The 17,216-nt window shown below is 42.9% G+C and overlaps 1 protein-coding gene across 1 annotated transcript in view; it reads left to right on the top strand.

Annotated features, from left to right (window-relative positions):
* Window positions 1–17,216, top strand: part of LOC124722181 — a 997,523-nt gene that overhangs the window by 481,618 nt on the left and 498,689 nt on the right. The window contains exon 8 of the mRNA XM_047247381.1: window positions 4,244–4,355. Within this exon, the coding sequence (XP_047103337.1) occupies window positions 4,244–4,355 (112 nt within the window). The remainder of the gene's footprint in view (window positions 1–4,243; window positions 4,356–17,216) is intronic.

Raw genomic sequence — 17,216 nt, 5'->3', positions numbered from 1 at the left:
AGATTTGACTGAAGAGTGGAATGGCGCTCTTTTGTCTTCAGTGATGAGAGTAAAAAAAATGATTCTAATGGCTCTGAGCACTATGCGACTTAACTTCTGAGGTCATCAGTCCCCTAGAACTTAGAACTACTTAAACCTAACTAACCTAAGGACATCACACACACCCATGCCCGAGGCAGGATTCGAACCTGCGACCGTAGCGGTCGCTCGGTTCCAGACTGCAGCGCCTAGAACCGCACGGCCACTCCGGCCGGCAGTGATGAGAGTAGGTTCTGTCTGTTTCCGTGTGATAGGCTTCTGTCTGTTTGCGAGTGGTGGAAATACATATGTATAGCGTAGACCTAGTGATCTGCCTATTCCAGAGAGCACTTGCCCACGACACACAGGTCCAATCCCAGGCTTCATGGTGTGGGGGAGGGGTGGGGGGGGCGGGTCTTTAGTTACAGCTTGACGTCACATTTGGTGTTTTTGCAGGGTAAAATAACCAGTGTCAGCTATTGTCATTACTTCGACAAGAAGGTAATGTTCTTTTTCACCAGGACAATGCACGTCCGCATACGGCTGCACGTCCACAATGCTGCACGTCCACAAACAGCTGCTGCGACGCAACGTGCTTTCCGTGTTGTACAACTACTAGGGGAAAGCGAGGCTACAAGTTCCGATTTTTAGTTAACCTCAAAATTCGTTAAGAATACTTGATTTTAGTATTCATGCGATGCAATCAAAATTAACTTATATATGTAACGTTTATATTAAGACAGTGATTTGGGATTGAGAAATTTTTTTAGTAATAATATTTTTATGTCTGAAGTCGTAAAATAACAACTTACCCCGACTTGGGGCAAATTGTTAGCAAGCCGGGGTAAGTTGTTACCATATTTGTTAAAGCTATTATTTGTCAAATAAAAAACAATAAATGATTAAACCATGTCTGTTTATTTAAGTAATAATCAACAATGTCGTACGAACCATCAGATAAAAATTTTTATGTTATATAAAAAGAAACCATAATTTGTACTAAAACAATTATTAACCCTTTAGTAATTAACCGATTATCAGATAACTTGTAACTACTCAGTCTTGATAATTCAGTCTTCAATCATATTGACCTTGTCTGAGGCTGAAAATATGTATCATGTTGCCGTCATAGGCAGAAAACATATATACTCATAATTAATTAATCGTCAGAAGACGTATCACAATCACAGTTCGGTCGTAGGTAGGTTAGTAAGGCTTGATTCTGCCTACATCTGGAATGGGCCCAGTTCTTACATTCTTGACACTGAATCCATTCTTCCCCGGAACGTGAATTAGAGTAACTGTCACAGCGCACTAGACAGTAATACTCTAAACTGTCGTCTTCATTCTCAGACTTTTCACTACTCGTTTGTAAAACTTGTCGTTTAACAGTCTTCCATTCCGTTTAACAGTCCTCCATTCCCTTTGCCTTTTCGTTGTCCATTTCCTTGTGTTGTTTTACCTTTCCCTTTTCCTTTATTTTTTCTCGCTTTTTCATTGTTGATGTTCACTTTCCTTTTCTTGCTTTACTCTTCTACTAAGGATTGTTTTACTGGAGTATCGGTTAAAATAGAGAATTTTCTAAGGCGTCTCTAAGTTTTCAATCCTTGGCGGTGCCTTCAGAAAAGGACGTACCGCTTCTGCATAGAAAGGGACTTGATCTCTGAGTTGTTCTTCTATGACATCAGAAGATGCAGGCAGATTAACAACACGTGATGGCCCTGGTGCATCAATGATTTGTCTTGTATCTGTACTAATGTTTACAATTTCAGATGCATTAGTGTCTATGCTAGTAACCGTCTCTGATACTGCTTCCGACCTATTGCTGATGATGTAATGTGAAATGCCTAAAGCCACATCTGATGCATTTACTAAAGCTTAAGGGCGATCTGTAACATCCGATGGAGCATAGTCGCTTTCTGTAAAATATTGAAGACATAAGACCAAATGCCAGTTTTTCTGAAAGCGCTCATTACTTTTATGATAGTCACTGCACGAGGTAGCGCGTATCTAACAATTTCTGGGATCTCATACATCGATATTGTCTTGCCAGGATTATTGCGTAGCCAATTGTCCTGAGCCTTTGCGCAGTAGCTTTTGAAAGGTGCATTTACTCCAACATCCAATGGCTGTAGGCAGTGTGTACAATGAGGCGGGAATGACAGTATTATAATGGAGTTAGATTCCGCTTTTTCCACCACATTGGTATAAGTATGAGATTGGAGATTATCGAGCAACAGCAAAATCGGACCTGCAGGTGATGGTTTAGTATGTTTGATAAAATGATCCATATATTTCACGAACTCCGTAGCTGTCATCCATCCTGAACTGTTTCCTGCACCGATAGATTCTAGTGGTCCGCCTTTTGTAAACAAATCCTTGTATTGAAGCCTTGGGAAAATAAACATGGGAGGAACTGCATGACCTAATGCATTTACTGCCAGTTCCACTGTCACCAATGTCCCACTCTCAGCAGATACTATGGCTCCAACTTGCTTCATTTCCTTCTTGGCAATAATTTTCCTCGGCCGTAGCACTGTGATAACGCCTCTTTCATCTATATTGCATATTCTTGAACGTGGAAACTTATATTTATTCAACACTGTGCTAAGCTTTATAGTAAATTCGGTAACATTGTGTTTATTAAATGATGTCGCCCTGCTTGCACTCGTTGACTCCGGTGTTCTTATTGGCAGATGAGAATGTCTATTTTAAAAACCAGTCATCCAGTCTGGACCAGCTTTTTTTTATTTTCGTGCCACGATGGTGGAATATTGGGAGCATTGAAATTCAATGCACATTCGTAGGCTAACTTTTTGACTTCTTCTGGCAGAAGACCAAAGAAAATTGAAGCACACTGCAACAGGTATTCTGCTATTCTGCTAACTTATCTTCCTGTTCTTCAGTAAAGAGAACTCTTACTATTTTGTAACCAATCGCGATATTTTCCACCCCAGATCTTAGGTTTCTAACAGATCTGTATAAAGTCATCTGACAAATACGTAATTCCTTGTCAACAGCTTTTATTTTCCTGCCATCGTTGAGAACTGCATCTGCTGCTTTTTGCATCAACTCCTGTGGCACAGAACCTCGTGTTGATTTTCGGGTATACGCCTCATACTACAAAAGAAAAAAATAACGATATTTTTATTCCGTTGGTGGTACAAATGAATTGGGGCAAGTTAGTCCGAGGTCACAAAGTGCCCCCGAAAAACGTGACATCACACATGTTGGAATAAAAGCAAGATATTGGTTACATTACGAAACACAGGCAATTTATGCATTGAGTGTCAAAACAGTAGATAAATCATTACATTAAAACACTTAAACACTAAAGGCTACTCGTTAAAATTCGTGAGATAGATTAAAAATACCAAATACCAAAATATTTACTTACGTGAACCAGCGACGCACCTACTGTCGTTCCGATGTCCTCGCGACCATTAGCCTGTTCACGATAGCTGTCGTCGGGGCGCTGTGGCGTTTCATTTCACGAAGTGTTTACTTCATATTCATATCTCTTTCCCTCGCGGAGTTATTTCAATAGGAAAAACGTACCTCGGTAACTTCTAGCCCCGCTCTCACCTGCCCTAGCCAGCAAGATCACCAGATCTCTCGGCAATTGAACACTTATGGGACAAGTAAAGTGGGAACTTACTGGTTGCCAGGGTCTGCAAGAACCAATGCTGAAGTCCAATAGAAAGCCCAAGATTCTTGTAACAGTATCACATGGTGTCATTCGACACCATTGTGATCCTTTGGATACCTAAAAACATGCGTACGTTGCCGATAGAGGAGCTACATTGCGTTTTTATGCGACTGTCTGGGCACCTTTTACTGTGATATCTGTGTTTCATTTGGTCTGAATTTGTTATCATATACTGCTACAATAACACCTCTATCCTCACCTGTCAATATAATGAACTTGTCCTTGAGGGTATCGCATTTTTTTCCACAGCAGTGTAGATGGTTTCGCAGCAGTAGAATATATTTTATTTCTTCAATGAGAAGCTGTACCTATAAAGTTAGAAAGAATTTAAAGCGATATTAAAATGTACGAAAATATTTCTTTTATTTGGGGGGAAAAGTTATATTACACCGTCTAAACACTGTAACCGTTTTTCAAAAATTTTGTCACTCGCTGCAGCAAACCTTCATTTTTTCATGTTCTTCAATAGATTTAAAAATGTGTATAGAAAATAAAATGCTCTTTTTCTTTCAACAGGAGTTTGGAGTCGAGTCTTTTCAACAAAGCGAATGAGCTGCAAGAGGACATCAGCTTAAAGAGGTTTGATCTGCGCGTCGCCCAGATCCATTTGGGCGCAGTTAAGGCACAGGTACGTACAACACACGCTCTCTGCACGCTGTACACTGACACACATAGGGTAGGAGGAGTGGTATGTATCCCTCCTATCCCTGCCACCCACTCTAGCTTCGTATGGAGCATAAAATGTAATGATTATTTTCTGTTATGTAATGATCGCGTGACAAGAGTGCCACAAGGTTCAATCCTCTGCAGAAGCATCTCCGTGGTTTATGCTATGACTACCTACATTACCCGTAGCTCTCGCTAGTGTAAGCGTTTGCCAGCTGTAATCGTGGGCCTGGGGACTTGACTTTGATTGCCCACTCTCCAGCTAGCAACTGTATCAATCAAGTCTAGGGAGATTAAAAAACTAGGCGTTTCCATCGTGAAGTCAATACAAAAGATAGCATCGATAAGCGTCATGACTTTGAAATAAGTGGGTTTGTACGAGGATACTTCAAAAAGTAAGTTACAATTTTTATAACACTCCAAGTAACTTTTCATAAATGTTGCACGTAGAAGTTGACAGACGCATTTGTGCCCTACTAAGCTAGCTGAATACTATCGCCCACCTTCGGTAATCATTCGGTTATATTCGATAAACAATAGCGCCGTCAATTGTTTCAGAAACATGTTCCTTGCAATTTCTAAGTACCATAACAATCATAGTTCACAGACAGATTTTCCCTTAGGTCCTACAAATTAATAATTACTATCTTATATTTTAAATAAATGAGAAACCAAAATAACATTCACATCTGAATTGCGAATCTTTCCCTTGAAATCACGTCTTGCGTCATCTCGAATTTTCAGGCTGAGCGATATACCCCACCTAGGAGCCTTCAGACGGGAAGCACGGAGCAGAATGCCCTTTGCTCACAGTTTAGGTACGCATTGTTAAGTCGTCAGCTGTGTTCTTTCTCCCCATTGTCGTCTTTTCGTCTTTTGTGCACAGTATACTAAAGGTTTTCTGTGCGTGTTTGTCACTGAGAAAATCTGTACTGTATGCGACATAGAAAGTTCCATTGCGGAAGCGAAAATTAGACCAGTACTGTGAAACTGGTCCATGCCGGATAATCCAAACAAATTAAAAGTGACTGAAGCTTAAGATGAAATACACTACTGGCCATTAAAATTGCTACACCACGAAGATGACGTGCTAAAGACGCGAAATTTAACCGACAGGAAGAAGATGCTGTGATATGCAAATGATTAGCTTTTCAGAGCATTCACAAAAGGCTGGCGCCGGTGGCGACACCTACAACGTGGTGACATGAGAAAAGTTTCCAACCGATTTCTCATACACAAACAGCAGTTGACCGGCGTCGCATGGTGAAACGTTGTAGTGATGCTTCGTGTAAGGAGGAGAAATGCGTACCATCACGTTTCGGATTATAGCCTATCGTGATTGCGGTTTATCGTATCGCGACATTGCTGCTCGCGTTGGTCGAGATCCAATGACTGTTAGCAGAGTATGGAATCGGTGGGTTCAGGAGGATAGTACGGAACGCCGTGCTGGATCCCAACGGCCTCGTATCACTAGCAGTCGAGATGACAGGCATCTTATCCGCATGGCTGTAACGGATCGTGCAGCCACGTCTCGATCCCTGAGTCAACAGATGGGGACGTTTGTAAGACAACAATAATCTGCACGAACAGTTCGACGACGTTTGCAGCAGCATGGACTATCAGCTCAGAGACCATGGCTGCGGTTACCCTTGACGCTGCATCACAGACTGGAGCGCCTGCGATGGTGTACTCAACGACGAACCTGGGTGCACGAATGGCAAAACGTCATTTTTGCGGCTGAATCCAGCTTCTGTTTACAGCGCTGGCCAGTGTGGCCGAGCGGTTCTAGGCGCTTCAGTCCGGAACCTCGCGACCGCTACGGTCGCAGGTTCGAATCCTGCTTCGGGCATGGATGTGTGTGATGTCCTTAGGTTAGTTAGGTTTAAGTAGTTCTAAGTTCTAGGAGACTGATGACCTCAGATGTTAAGTCCCATAGTGCTCAGAGCCGTCTTAACCATCTGTTTACAGCATCATGACGGTCGCATCCGTGTTTGGCGACATCGCGGTGAACGCACATTGGAAGCGTGTATTCGTCATCGCTATACCGGTGTATCACCCGGCGTGATGGTATGGGGTGCCATTGGTTACACGTCTCGGTCACCTCTTGTTCATATTGGCGGCACTTTGAACAGTGGACGTTACATTTCAGATGTGTTACGACCCGTGGCTCTACCCTTCATAGGATCCCTGCGAAACCCTACATTTCAGCAGGATAATGCACGATCGCTTGTTGCAGGCCTTTCCGGATACAGAAAATGTTCGACTGCTGCCCTGGCCATCACATTCTCCAGATCTCTCACCAATTGAAAACGTCTGGTCAGTGGTAGTCGAACAACTTGCTCGTCACAATACGCCAGTCACTACTCTTGATGAACTGTGGTACCGTGTTGAAGCTGCATGGGCAGCTGTACCTGTACACGCCATCCAAGGTCTGTTTGACTCAATGCCCAGGCGTATCAAGGCCGTTTTTACGGCAAGAGGTGGTTGTTCTGGGTACTGATTTCTCAGGATCTATGCACACAAATTGCGTGAAAATGAAATCACATGTCAGTTCTAGTATAATATATTTGTCCAATGAATACCCGTTTATCATCTGCATTTCTTCTTCTTGTAGCAATTTTAATGGCCAGTAGTGTGTGTAGATCATACAACAAAGATTTTGAACTTCTGCTATTGCAGGAGAGGGCTCTTACTGCTAGGTGCTTGCAATTATTTATTGATCTTTAGCAAGGTATTTAGCGCACAAACATGTATACCTGATAGAGGGTGGCAATTATTGAACTAATGGTTCAAATGGCTCTGAGTACAATAGGACTTAACTTCTGAGGTCATCAGTCCCCTAGAACTTAGAACTACTTAAACCTAACTAACCTAAGGACATCACACACATCCATGCCCGAAGCAGGATTCGAACCTGCGACCTTAGCGGTCTCGCGGTTCCAGACAGTAGCGCCTAGAACCGCTCGGCCGCCCGGCCGGCAATTATTGAACTACATGAAAAAAAAGGTAGGTACAAACTAAAGCGTACACAAACATTATTCAACATGTAAACGTCACTACAGGTATTCGGATTTAGGTTATAACATGTTCGATATGCCTGCCATCATTGGCGATGATGTGGCGAAGGCAAAGAGCAAAATTCTGCGTGACCCACTGAAGTGTCGGAACATCGATGCCGTCGATGACCTCCTAAATGGCTCTTTTCAGCTCAGTAATGGTTTTGGGCTTATTTCTCTACACCTTGTCTTTAATATGGGAGTCGCTTGTTTTCAGATCCGGAGAATATTGCGGTCAGTCGAGTTGCCAGTGGCCTCCGGGTACCTTATAGCCAATGCGGTCCCCAAAGTGCTCCTCCAGGACATCAAACACTCTCTTGCTTCGATAGGGTCGAGCTCCGTCTTGCTTGAACCACATCTTGTCGAAATCAGGGTCACTTTCGATAATAGGGATAAAATCATCTTCCAAAACCTTCACGTATCGTTCGGTAGGAACGAATATCGCATCAATTATTCCGTCACTGGATATTACACACAACACTGTCACCCGCTGAGGGTGAAGAGACTTCTCGATCGCGAAATGCGGATTCCTCGGCCCCACATAATGCCACTCCAAAACAGCAGGGAACCTCCACCTTGCTGCACTCGATGGACAGTGTGTCTAAGGCGTTCAGCCTGACCGGGTTGCCTCCAAACCCATCTCCAACGATTGTCTGATTGAAGGCATATGCGACACTCATCGCTGAAGAGAACGTGATGCCAATCGTGAGCGGTCCAATCGGCATGTTGTTGGGCCCATCTGTACCACGCTGCATTGTGTCATGGTTGCAAAGATGGACCTCGCCACGGACGTTGCGAGTGAAGTTGCGCATCATGCAGCCTTTTGCGCTCAGTTTGAATCATAACACGACGTCCTGTGGCTACACGAAAAGCATTATTCAACATGGTGGCGTTGCTTCAGGGTTCCCCCGAGCTATAATCCGTAGGTAGCGGTCATCCACTTCAATAGTAGCCCATGGGCGGCCTGAGCGAGGCATGCCATCGACAGTTCCTCTCCGTTTCTCCTCCATGCCCGAACAACATCGCTTTGGTTCAGTCCGAGACGTCTGGACACTTATCTTGTTGAGAGCCCTTCCTGGCACAAAGTAACAATGCGGACGCGATCGAACCACGTTATTGACCGTCTAGGGATGGTTGAACTACAGACAACACGAGTCGTGTACCTGGTGAATTGACTGGAACTGATCGGCTGTCGGACCCCCTCCGTCTAGTAGGCGCTGCTCATGCATGGTTGTTTACATCTATGGGCGGGTTTAGTGACATCTCTGAACAGTCAAAGGCACTGTTTCTGTGATACAATACCCACAGTCAACGTCTGTCTTCAGGAGTTCCGGACACCGGGGTGATGCAAAACTTTTTTTGGTCGTGTGTAGTAGGCTGTTTCGTTGCCAGTCGCAATTCGCTTCTTATATTTTCGAAGCATGTTCTGTGGCGATTTCGTGTGGTCCTTAATTCATATGTACGCCGTGTTTGGATATCCTGTATTGACTAGAATATTCCTTTTCTTGACATTTACCTCCACATTTCGCTACATATACGCAAGTGTTTTTTCCAGATACATTTATCTGTGGTGACAGTATTTTGTGAACTCCTGGTACTGATTATAAATAAAAGAAAACGAGGACTATGTAAAATTATTAATAGAGGGCTAACTTTAAAACACCTGAAAATTCTTTATTCTTGTTTTGATAACGATTATGTTCCCACATCGCCAGGATTTCTACGGTGATAAAATAGAAACAAAGAGAACATATCGCAAAGGTTCATTCGAAAATTTTGACACATTGCAACTGCCATGCAGCTGAACGTGTAAATGTTAGTACTTGTTTAACTGCCCTTTGTATATCGGTAACGGTTGTTACTACAAAAGTTTTGTGCTTACTGATACTTCCTCAAAAAGATCAGTTCTGTTTCTTCTTATTAGATCTAATATAAATGTATCATGAGTGCGTTTTCGAAGTATCTGTTCTAAGAAGTTTTCAGAGAAACGATTTAGTATTATTTCACAGGCTCGCTCGTCACGCCTAACAGTTATAAAACTGTAACTATCCCCGATGATTGTTGGTTGATTACACGGTCCTCCAATGATGACAGCATATTGGGGAGCATACGTAATAGCTGTCTGAAGTTCTCTCTTACTTTCTCATGAAAATCTAAGGGTGAGTCTGTCAGTCGATAGGAGGACCCAATTATAAGTTTATGCCCTCCTTTGACATTTCACCAGCTCGAGTCAAGTACCGACTCAAAGGTGCAACTTGCCAATAGTTCGTATATCGTGGAATTGATTTTCACGGTGGAAACTCGGCAGACGCGTTGCTCTACCTCCAAGGAATGGCTGTCGACCGGAGTAGTTTGAGGAAAGGTTCAATAGCGGAAACGATATTCTACAATTTAGATGTATCCTAATTAATTAACTGATAGAGAAGTGTACTAATAGAGAAGTGTACGGATTTTAGTCACTAAGACAGTATTACCAACAGCACTACTAGTAGTTGGGTAATTGCTTTAATGGTTGAATATTAGTTTCGTAATGGTAGAAGAAAGATCTTATTCTTTTACTTTTTCTGTTGATTTTCTTTACTAGGATATTTCCTTTTTGGTATTTTTTAGCATTCGGATTTTGCCTTTGTAATATTTTAACTACCGGGTTGTATTAAATATTTTATACATTTTTATTATATGCAAAAATGTAAGTTGTAAGACCTATTACCTTTCCAGGTAACAAACTGTAATTGTGAAGAATAGATAAATAAAAAGTTGCCAATACTTCCTCTCCATACATCACCTCATGTAAACAGTTAATAACAGTTCTCGAAACATATTGTGCCTTGAGTAATAAACATACCTACGTAAATGAAAAATGTTATTTTGCAACGGAAAGCGTTCTTTACAGTGCCAGTAAATTGTGGTTGTACAGCCACTGCTGTTGCAAGACACATGTTAATGCTCATTATGTGAAATTACTGAGATCTCTTCTGAACACAATAAACGCAAGTCTCTGTTATCAACTTATGAAAAAGAGCTTCATTGGTTACTGCAACTGAATACACATAAATTTGGTTCAAATGGCTCTGAGGACTATGGGACTTAACATCTGAGGTCATCAGTCCCCTAGAACTAAGAACTACTTAAACGTAACTAACCTAAGGACATCACACACATGCATGCCCGAGGCAGGATGCGAACCTGCGACCGTAGCAGTCGCGCGGTTCCGGACTGAAGCGCCTAGATCCGCTAGGCCACCGCGGCCGGCATACACAAATTTAGAATGTACTGACCCTCATCAGAGTAGTACACCCTGTTTATAATTGATATATGTATTCTGTGAGAACGTGAAAGATTTGGCGTGATATGCGTAATATCCTAAATTCCCTGAAAGTCTTTGTTGCATAAGTTGTGTTCGTAAGCTGTGAACTCTCCGTTTCTCCTTACCTAGTTCTCTTTCTCTCTATCTGTATATCCTGTATTAAATTATCTCTGCAGGATGCTTATGTATTGTTTCTTTCATTTTTCTGACCTGTTCCCCTCACTATTTCTTTCCGTAGAAAACACGCAAAACTAATTTGAAAAGTGAGTACCAGCAATGAAAGTTCGGTCTAATAAAACATTATGTAAATGTTTCCTTTGCCGTGCGCTATGTTCCACTTAGCACTGCATTAATTTTCACGGTTTTGCGAGAGATTGCCACTTTTTATATCATATCAAAACGCGTATATTGCGTGTAGTATACCTTATAATGACGAAGTGTTCTTCCTCCGTAGAACAATACTAGATCAGGTAGGGTACGTACAAAATGTCGCCTACGCTAACAACCGAGAACCGAAGAGAAACGGGCTGGAGTTCGAACAGACAAGAGGTGAAGAATGGTTCCGCCGGTCCATCTATATACGTCAGGTTATCCAGTAAGAGCTTAACACTATTGAGAGGCGCGTTCGGGGAAGAAAGATTTATTGTGCCAGTTTTGACGGGTCCTCTGCGTTTGTGAAGAGAAAGAAACAAGATTCGACTCGGCGCCGCCATTAGCTGTTGATATCATTCGTCATACTTATAAGCACTGTTTACGTCGGTGCAATCTAACGGACCCAATTACTCGTTCTTAAACTTTTAAAATCTGCCGCATCACTACATATTTTAAATTAATGTTCCCGCCGAGTTTTTCTGTCGGTATGTGAAGGCTAATGTCAGGAACTACTGCAAGGCTTTTGATATGGTTTCACTAATACATAGTTTCACGAGCAAGGTTTGTGTACATAATTTATAAATATGTGCTGAACTATGATGAATTAAAGTCCTCCCTGCTTTTTTTCTGTCTGTATATGAAGGCTCTAACAACCCTACCACAACAAAGGTCAAAAATTAATTATGATTGTAGTGTTCCTCACGCTGCTAAATATTGCATTTTCGGGCAACAACAAAGTAATATTATGTGGCAGGTGTCATTAGAGCACAGTTAATAAAGTCATTTCTTGAAATAATGGATAAACTAGGCACTCATCTTTTCGTATTTCCCACGCTGGTCTCGTTGTGAACTCATGGCTCAATCGTCGAAAATCTAAGTAGTGATGATTCCAAGCTCGGATGCAAAGACGCCTAGGTGTTATTCTGCGTAATTCAAAAGTTTTATAGATGTGTTTCATAAACCATTCTTGAAGATTAAACTTTTGTAAGTTAGGGCAATGGTGATGTAAAAAAGTAATCAGCACTCCGAATTTAAGTTACACTCCTTTTTTATTACTTTTGTTGCAATATCACGTAACTCGTTCCAAAACATCTTCCTCACTGTTAAAGTTCACATTTCATAAACTGACTACAATTTGCGTCTTTTTAACATGACGACCAAAGCTTGACTCTCTAATAACCGCTTACGCGCCCAAAAATCAGAGTTACAAGTACGTCAATGAACATAGTGACAAAAGAAAGAATACACATAAGAATATCATTGCAATATATACATATCGATGTATCGAAGTACCTCTACATTAATGAAATCAAATCTGAATGTTGTCACAGAAATATGTTAACTATTTTACAGAAACACAGTAGAATATTGCTGGTATCGAGAGGTTGAGGTGAGGTGCCGTAATGGTTACGTAATTCAAATACGATGACAAGGCTAATATCGAGAACTACTGTAAGGATTTTGACACACTTTTCATTAATAGAGTGGAGGTTAGTGTAGTAATTTATTACGAAGGTTTGTGCACGTAATTCATTACCACTAAATCAGTCAAATCGCCCTGCCATAGGTACTTAAGCCGGCCGTGGTTGCCGAGCGGTTCTAGGCGCTACAGTCTGGAACCGCGCGACCGCTACGGCCGCAGGTTCGAATCCTGCCACGGGCATCGATGTGTGTGATGTCCTTACGTTAGTTAGGTTTAAGTAGTTCTAAATTCTAGGGGACTGATGACCTAAGAAGTTAAGTCCCATAGTGCTCAGAGCCATTTGAACCATAGGTACTTAGTGCGAAGCTGGGGCGGGTCGCTAGTAAAATCATAGAAAGAAATACATAACAGCCCATGTAACTCGATACGACTGATAATCCCCTGTAACTCATTTTACTGAAAAACAAGGGAACCCACAACAACAGCCAAGATTCTGTTTAAATCTTTATAAGTCTTCTCCTATTCAGTCTAGAATCTTGCCCAAAACAAAAAATTAATCACTCCCCGTCATTCATTAGAGAGTATAAAAACCTGCAATGCGAATCGATACATAGGATTCCTATTTATTTGAACGGAACTTTATTTGGAGAGACCTTTGATATCTAACGGATGATGGCAGTATGAAAAACTTCATATTGAATAAAATAATCCCGCAACGGTGTAGAAACTATTTATTTTAACTGGAAAATTACACAGACTTTTACAATACATCGCTGGATCTCCAGCGCGCAGGCCACACCAGCGCACCGCACTACCCACTGTGTCAAATACAATGCCCGAAAAAAAAAAGAAAAAAAGTAATGCACCAACTAAACATGTCAATATAGCTTCGTACACGTACATTCCATTTGCGGGTATGTAAACGATCAGAGTTGCATTCAAATTCTCTGTGACAGGTAGAATAGCCACCAGAGAGAATTGCTGTTGTTCTTGTTTGTTGTTGTTACTGCTGTGTCTGTCGGTGTAACGAAGTAGATGAACACTCCAGAACACATGAAACACTATAGAATGATTACAACACAAATGTGTTTATTTACAATATATACAGTATTGAATATATGTAACTTTATATCTTGTAGTATCCCTGCCTGTTTCGCTAGTACTGGTTATCAACAATCACTAGCAGTCCGAGTATGAATAGCGTTGTGCTAGTTTCGTAAGATCTCATTGACGCTCCACTAGGTTCTTAGGATGTTACTGTACTGTCTTTCGTAACCTCTGCGTGATCTGAGAGTAGTCTAAGGATAATTTGATAACAATATGAGGGGGAGCTCTGAGTTCGTCGGCTTAAAGTGACGCGCTGGGAATCACAATTGCAGGCAGTGAGGCACGCGAATTCGGCGTCCTCTGGAGTAGAGAGCCTGTATACAGAGAGAGAGTGGCTATATGTGTTAGTTGCCCGTGATTGGTTGATTAGCTTTGGCAGAAAAATGGCGCCAAACGTCTCTCGCGCTTCCTATGTTCGCCGTGCTTTTGAGTTAAATTGAATTTTAGAGAGACTTGTTATGCGTTGTGCATGCATGTTCGATTTAGCTGTATATCGTTTTTAGTACGTAATTAGCGTTTGCGATCTTAAATACGAGTTGAAATAATGAAGCGTTTTATGATGAAGTCGGTAGGCCTACAAGTTTGAAGTAAACACGTTAGTAATTGTACAGTATTGTTTTTGACATCTGTAATTCGGTCTACAGACGTTCGTAAACGATGCCAGGTTGTGCTGCATTTGGTTGTTCCAATAGAGGCGAAGGTGGATTTCGCATGTTAGCATTTCCACGCAATGAAGAAAGACGAAAGCAGTGGGCAGTCGCAGTCAACAGGGCTGACATAAATCAAACAGGAGCCTTGTGGAAACCAATCAAGTACTCTTATCTATGCGAAATAAGTGGTTTTTGCTTTTTACTACATGTAAAACAACTTGCAATGTACATAGTTAAATTTGAAAACACATCTGTAAATTGGCTGTGTGAAAATTATTATAACACATTATTCTTATAAACAAAGGCATTTAACGAATAATTTCACCGGATTGTCCTGTGCTTTTGATTCGGTGAGTGTGTACTCCACTACTCCACTACTGGCCATTCAAAAGTCCCGCCCGCAGTTTGGCAGAAAAATGGCCGCCGTATCGTCCGGTTGGCCACTCTCTCCATATACAGGCTCTCTACTCTGCAGGCGTGCGTACTGCCACCTGGCGGCATCTAACGAGCCCTCTGTAGCAGCGGCTGGTTTAAATGTTTATTCAGTGGAGATTACAAGCGGCGCGCGTAACGATGTGTGCGGTCGACGAAGACACCGTCTATAGAGTAGTTACCAAGCCTGATAGTGGCGAGAACAGCGTCAGATATTGAGTGATTACTGTAAAGGACATTCACTGAGTTACCGCGGGCACATGTCAGACAGCGTTTGAAAAGGTCCCATTGCAGGTCTCCGTTTGGCCGGCAGGTCTAATCGCGCAGTAACCAGATCAGATTTGTGGGCCTTAGGATGCGACAGTTGCCCGATTTGGACTGCACTGGAACGTGTCATCTCATACCAGTGGTCAGAGACTAGTAGCAGACGGGCTAGGGAATTACTGTCCCTTGCGTAGGCTGCCGCCAACAGACAACAAAACTGGGTGCATTTGGAGTGGTACCATGACTGGAAGCGTAGACTGCTGGGGACCGGCGTCGCGTTGTGTTCAGCGATGAATCTCGTTTCTGCACTACTCGAGATGACCATCGTCGACGAGTATGGGAAGAGGTACCATTCTTCCAATGTTTTGGGGAGGCACAGCGCTGTTACTCTTCGCTTCGTGGTGTGGGGATCCACCGGGTATGACTTTTGGTGACAGCTGGTAATAATTGGAGGAATTCTGATGACACAACAGTACGTCAGGGATATGCACACATCAAAAAAAGTTGTGCATCATCCTGGTTCCCAGAACTCCTGAAGATAGACGTTGACTGTGGATATTGTATCACAGACACGGCTTGTGTTGTCTGTAGTTCAAACATGCCGAGACGGTCAATACCGCGGTTCAATCATGTCCGCATTCTTACACTGTGCCAGGAAGAGCTCTCAACAAGGGAAGCGTCCAGGCATATCGGAGTGAACCAAAGCGATGTTGGTCGGACATGGAAGAGATACAGAGAGACAGGAACTGTCAATTGTATGCCTCTCCCAGGCCGCCCAAGGCTACTACTACGGGGCATGATCGCTACCAATACATTATGGCTTGGAGGAACCTTGACAGCAACGCCACCATGTTGAATAATGGTATAGATGGGCCCAACAACATGCGGAATGGACGGCTCAGGATTAGAATCACGTTCTCTTCACCGATGAGTGTCGCATATGCCTTCAACCAGACAATCGTCAGAGACGTGTTTGGAGGCAACCCGGTCAGGCTGAATGCCTTATGTTGTGACTTGGCAAGACAGCTAAGTCACTATGAGAGGAAGCCGTTTAAGCTCACGCAGGCTGGCGTGAGGTCTGGAACAGGCCAAGGTCTTATAGTAGCAAAAATAGTACGTAATTTCTGGAATACTTAACTTTAATCCATAATTGGTGAACATCGGTCTGACGGTACATGCATCACAAGATAAATAGCAAATGATAATGGCGCCTTTCTATGTCGTAGCAAATGACGTAGCTGAAGGCTATGCTAACTATCGGCTAATGAGAGCGTAATTTGTCAGTGAACCATTGCTAGCAAAGTCGGTTGTACAACTGGGGCGAGTGCTAGGACGTCTCTCTAGACCTGCCGTGTGGCGGCGCTCGGTCTGCAATCACTGACAGTGGCGACACGCGGGTCCGACGTATACTAACGGACCGCGGCCGATTTAAAGGCTACCACCTAGCAAGTGTGGTGTCTGGAGGTGACACCACACCTTAGACACACTGTCCAGCGAGTGCAGCAAGGTGGAGGTTCCCTGCTGTTTTGGGGTGGCATTATGTGGGGCCGACGTACGCCGCTGGTGTTCATGGAATGTGCCATAACGGCTGTGCGAAACGTGAATGCCATTCTCTGATCGATAGTGCAATCATATCGGCAGCATATTGGCGAGGCAATCGTCTTCATGGACGACAATTCGCGCCCCCATCATGCACATCTTGTGAATGTCTTCCTTCAGGATAACGACATCGCTCGACTAGAGTGGCTAGCACGTTCTCCAGACATGAACAATATCGAACATGCCTGGGACAGATTGAAAAGGGCTGTTTATGGACGACGTGACTCACCAACCACTCTGAGGGATCTCCACCGAATCGCTGTTGAGAAGTGTGACAATCTGCGCCAACTTGATGAACTTGTGGATAGTATGCCCCGACGAATACAGGCATGCATCAGTGCAAGAGGACGTGCTACTGGGTATTAGAGGTACCGTTGTGTACAGCAATCTGTACCACCACCTCTGAAGGACTCGCTGTATGGTGGTACAACATGCAATGTGTGGCTTTCATATGCAGTGAAAAGGGCGGACATGATGTTTATGTTGATCTCTATTCAAATTTTCTGTCCGGGTTTCAGAACTCTCGGGACCGAGGTGATGCAAAACTTTTTTTTTATGTATGTATTACGTTCTCATGTGTTCACTATCTGCGACGGTATCGAGGTGGCACTTT

The sequence above is a fragment of the Schistocerca piceifrons genome, chromosome X, assembly GCF_021461385.2.
Source record: "Schistocerca piceifrons isolate TAMUIC-IGC-003096 chromosome X, iqSchPice1.1, whole genome shotgun sequence".
NCBI classification, from domain to species: Eukaryota; Metazoa; Arthropoda; class Insecta; order Orthoptera; family Acrididae; genus Schistocerca; species Schistocerca piceifrons.
The sequence above is the reverse complement of the archived record's forward strand: the minus strand, read 5'-3'. Positions and strand labels throughout refer to the sequence as shown.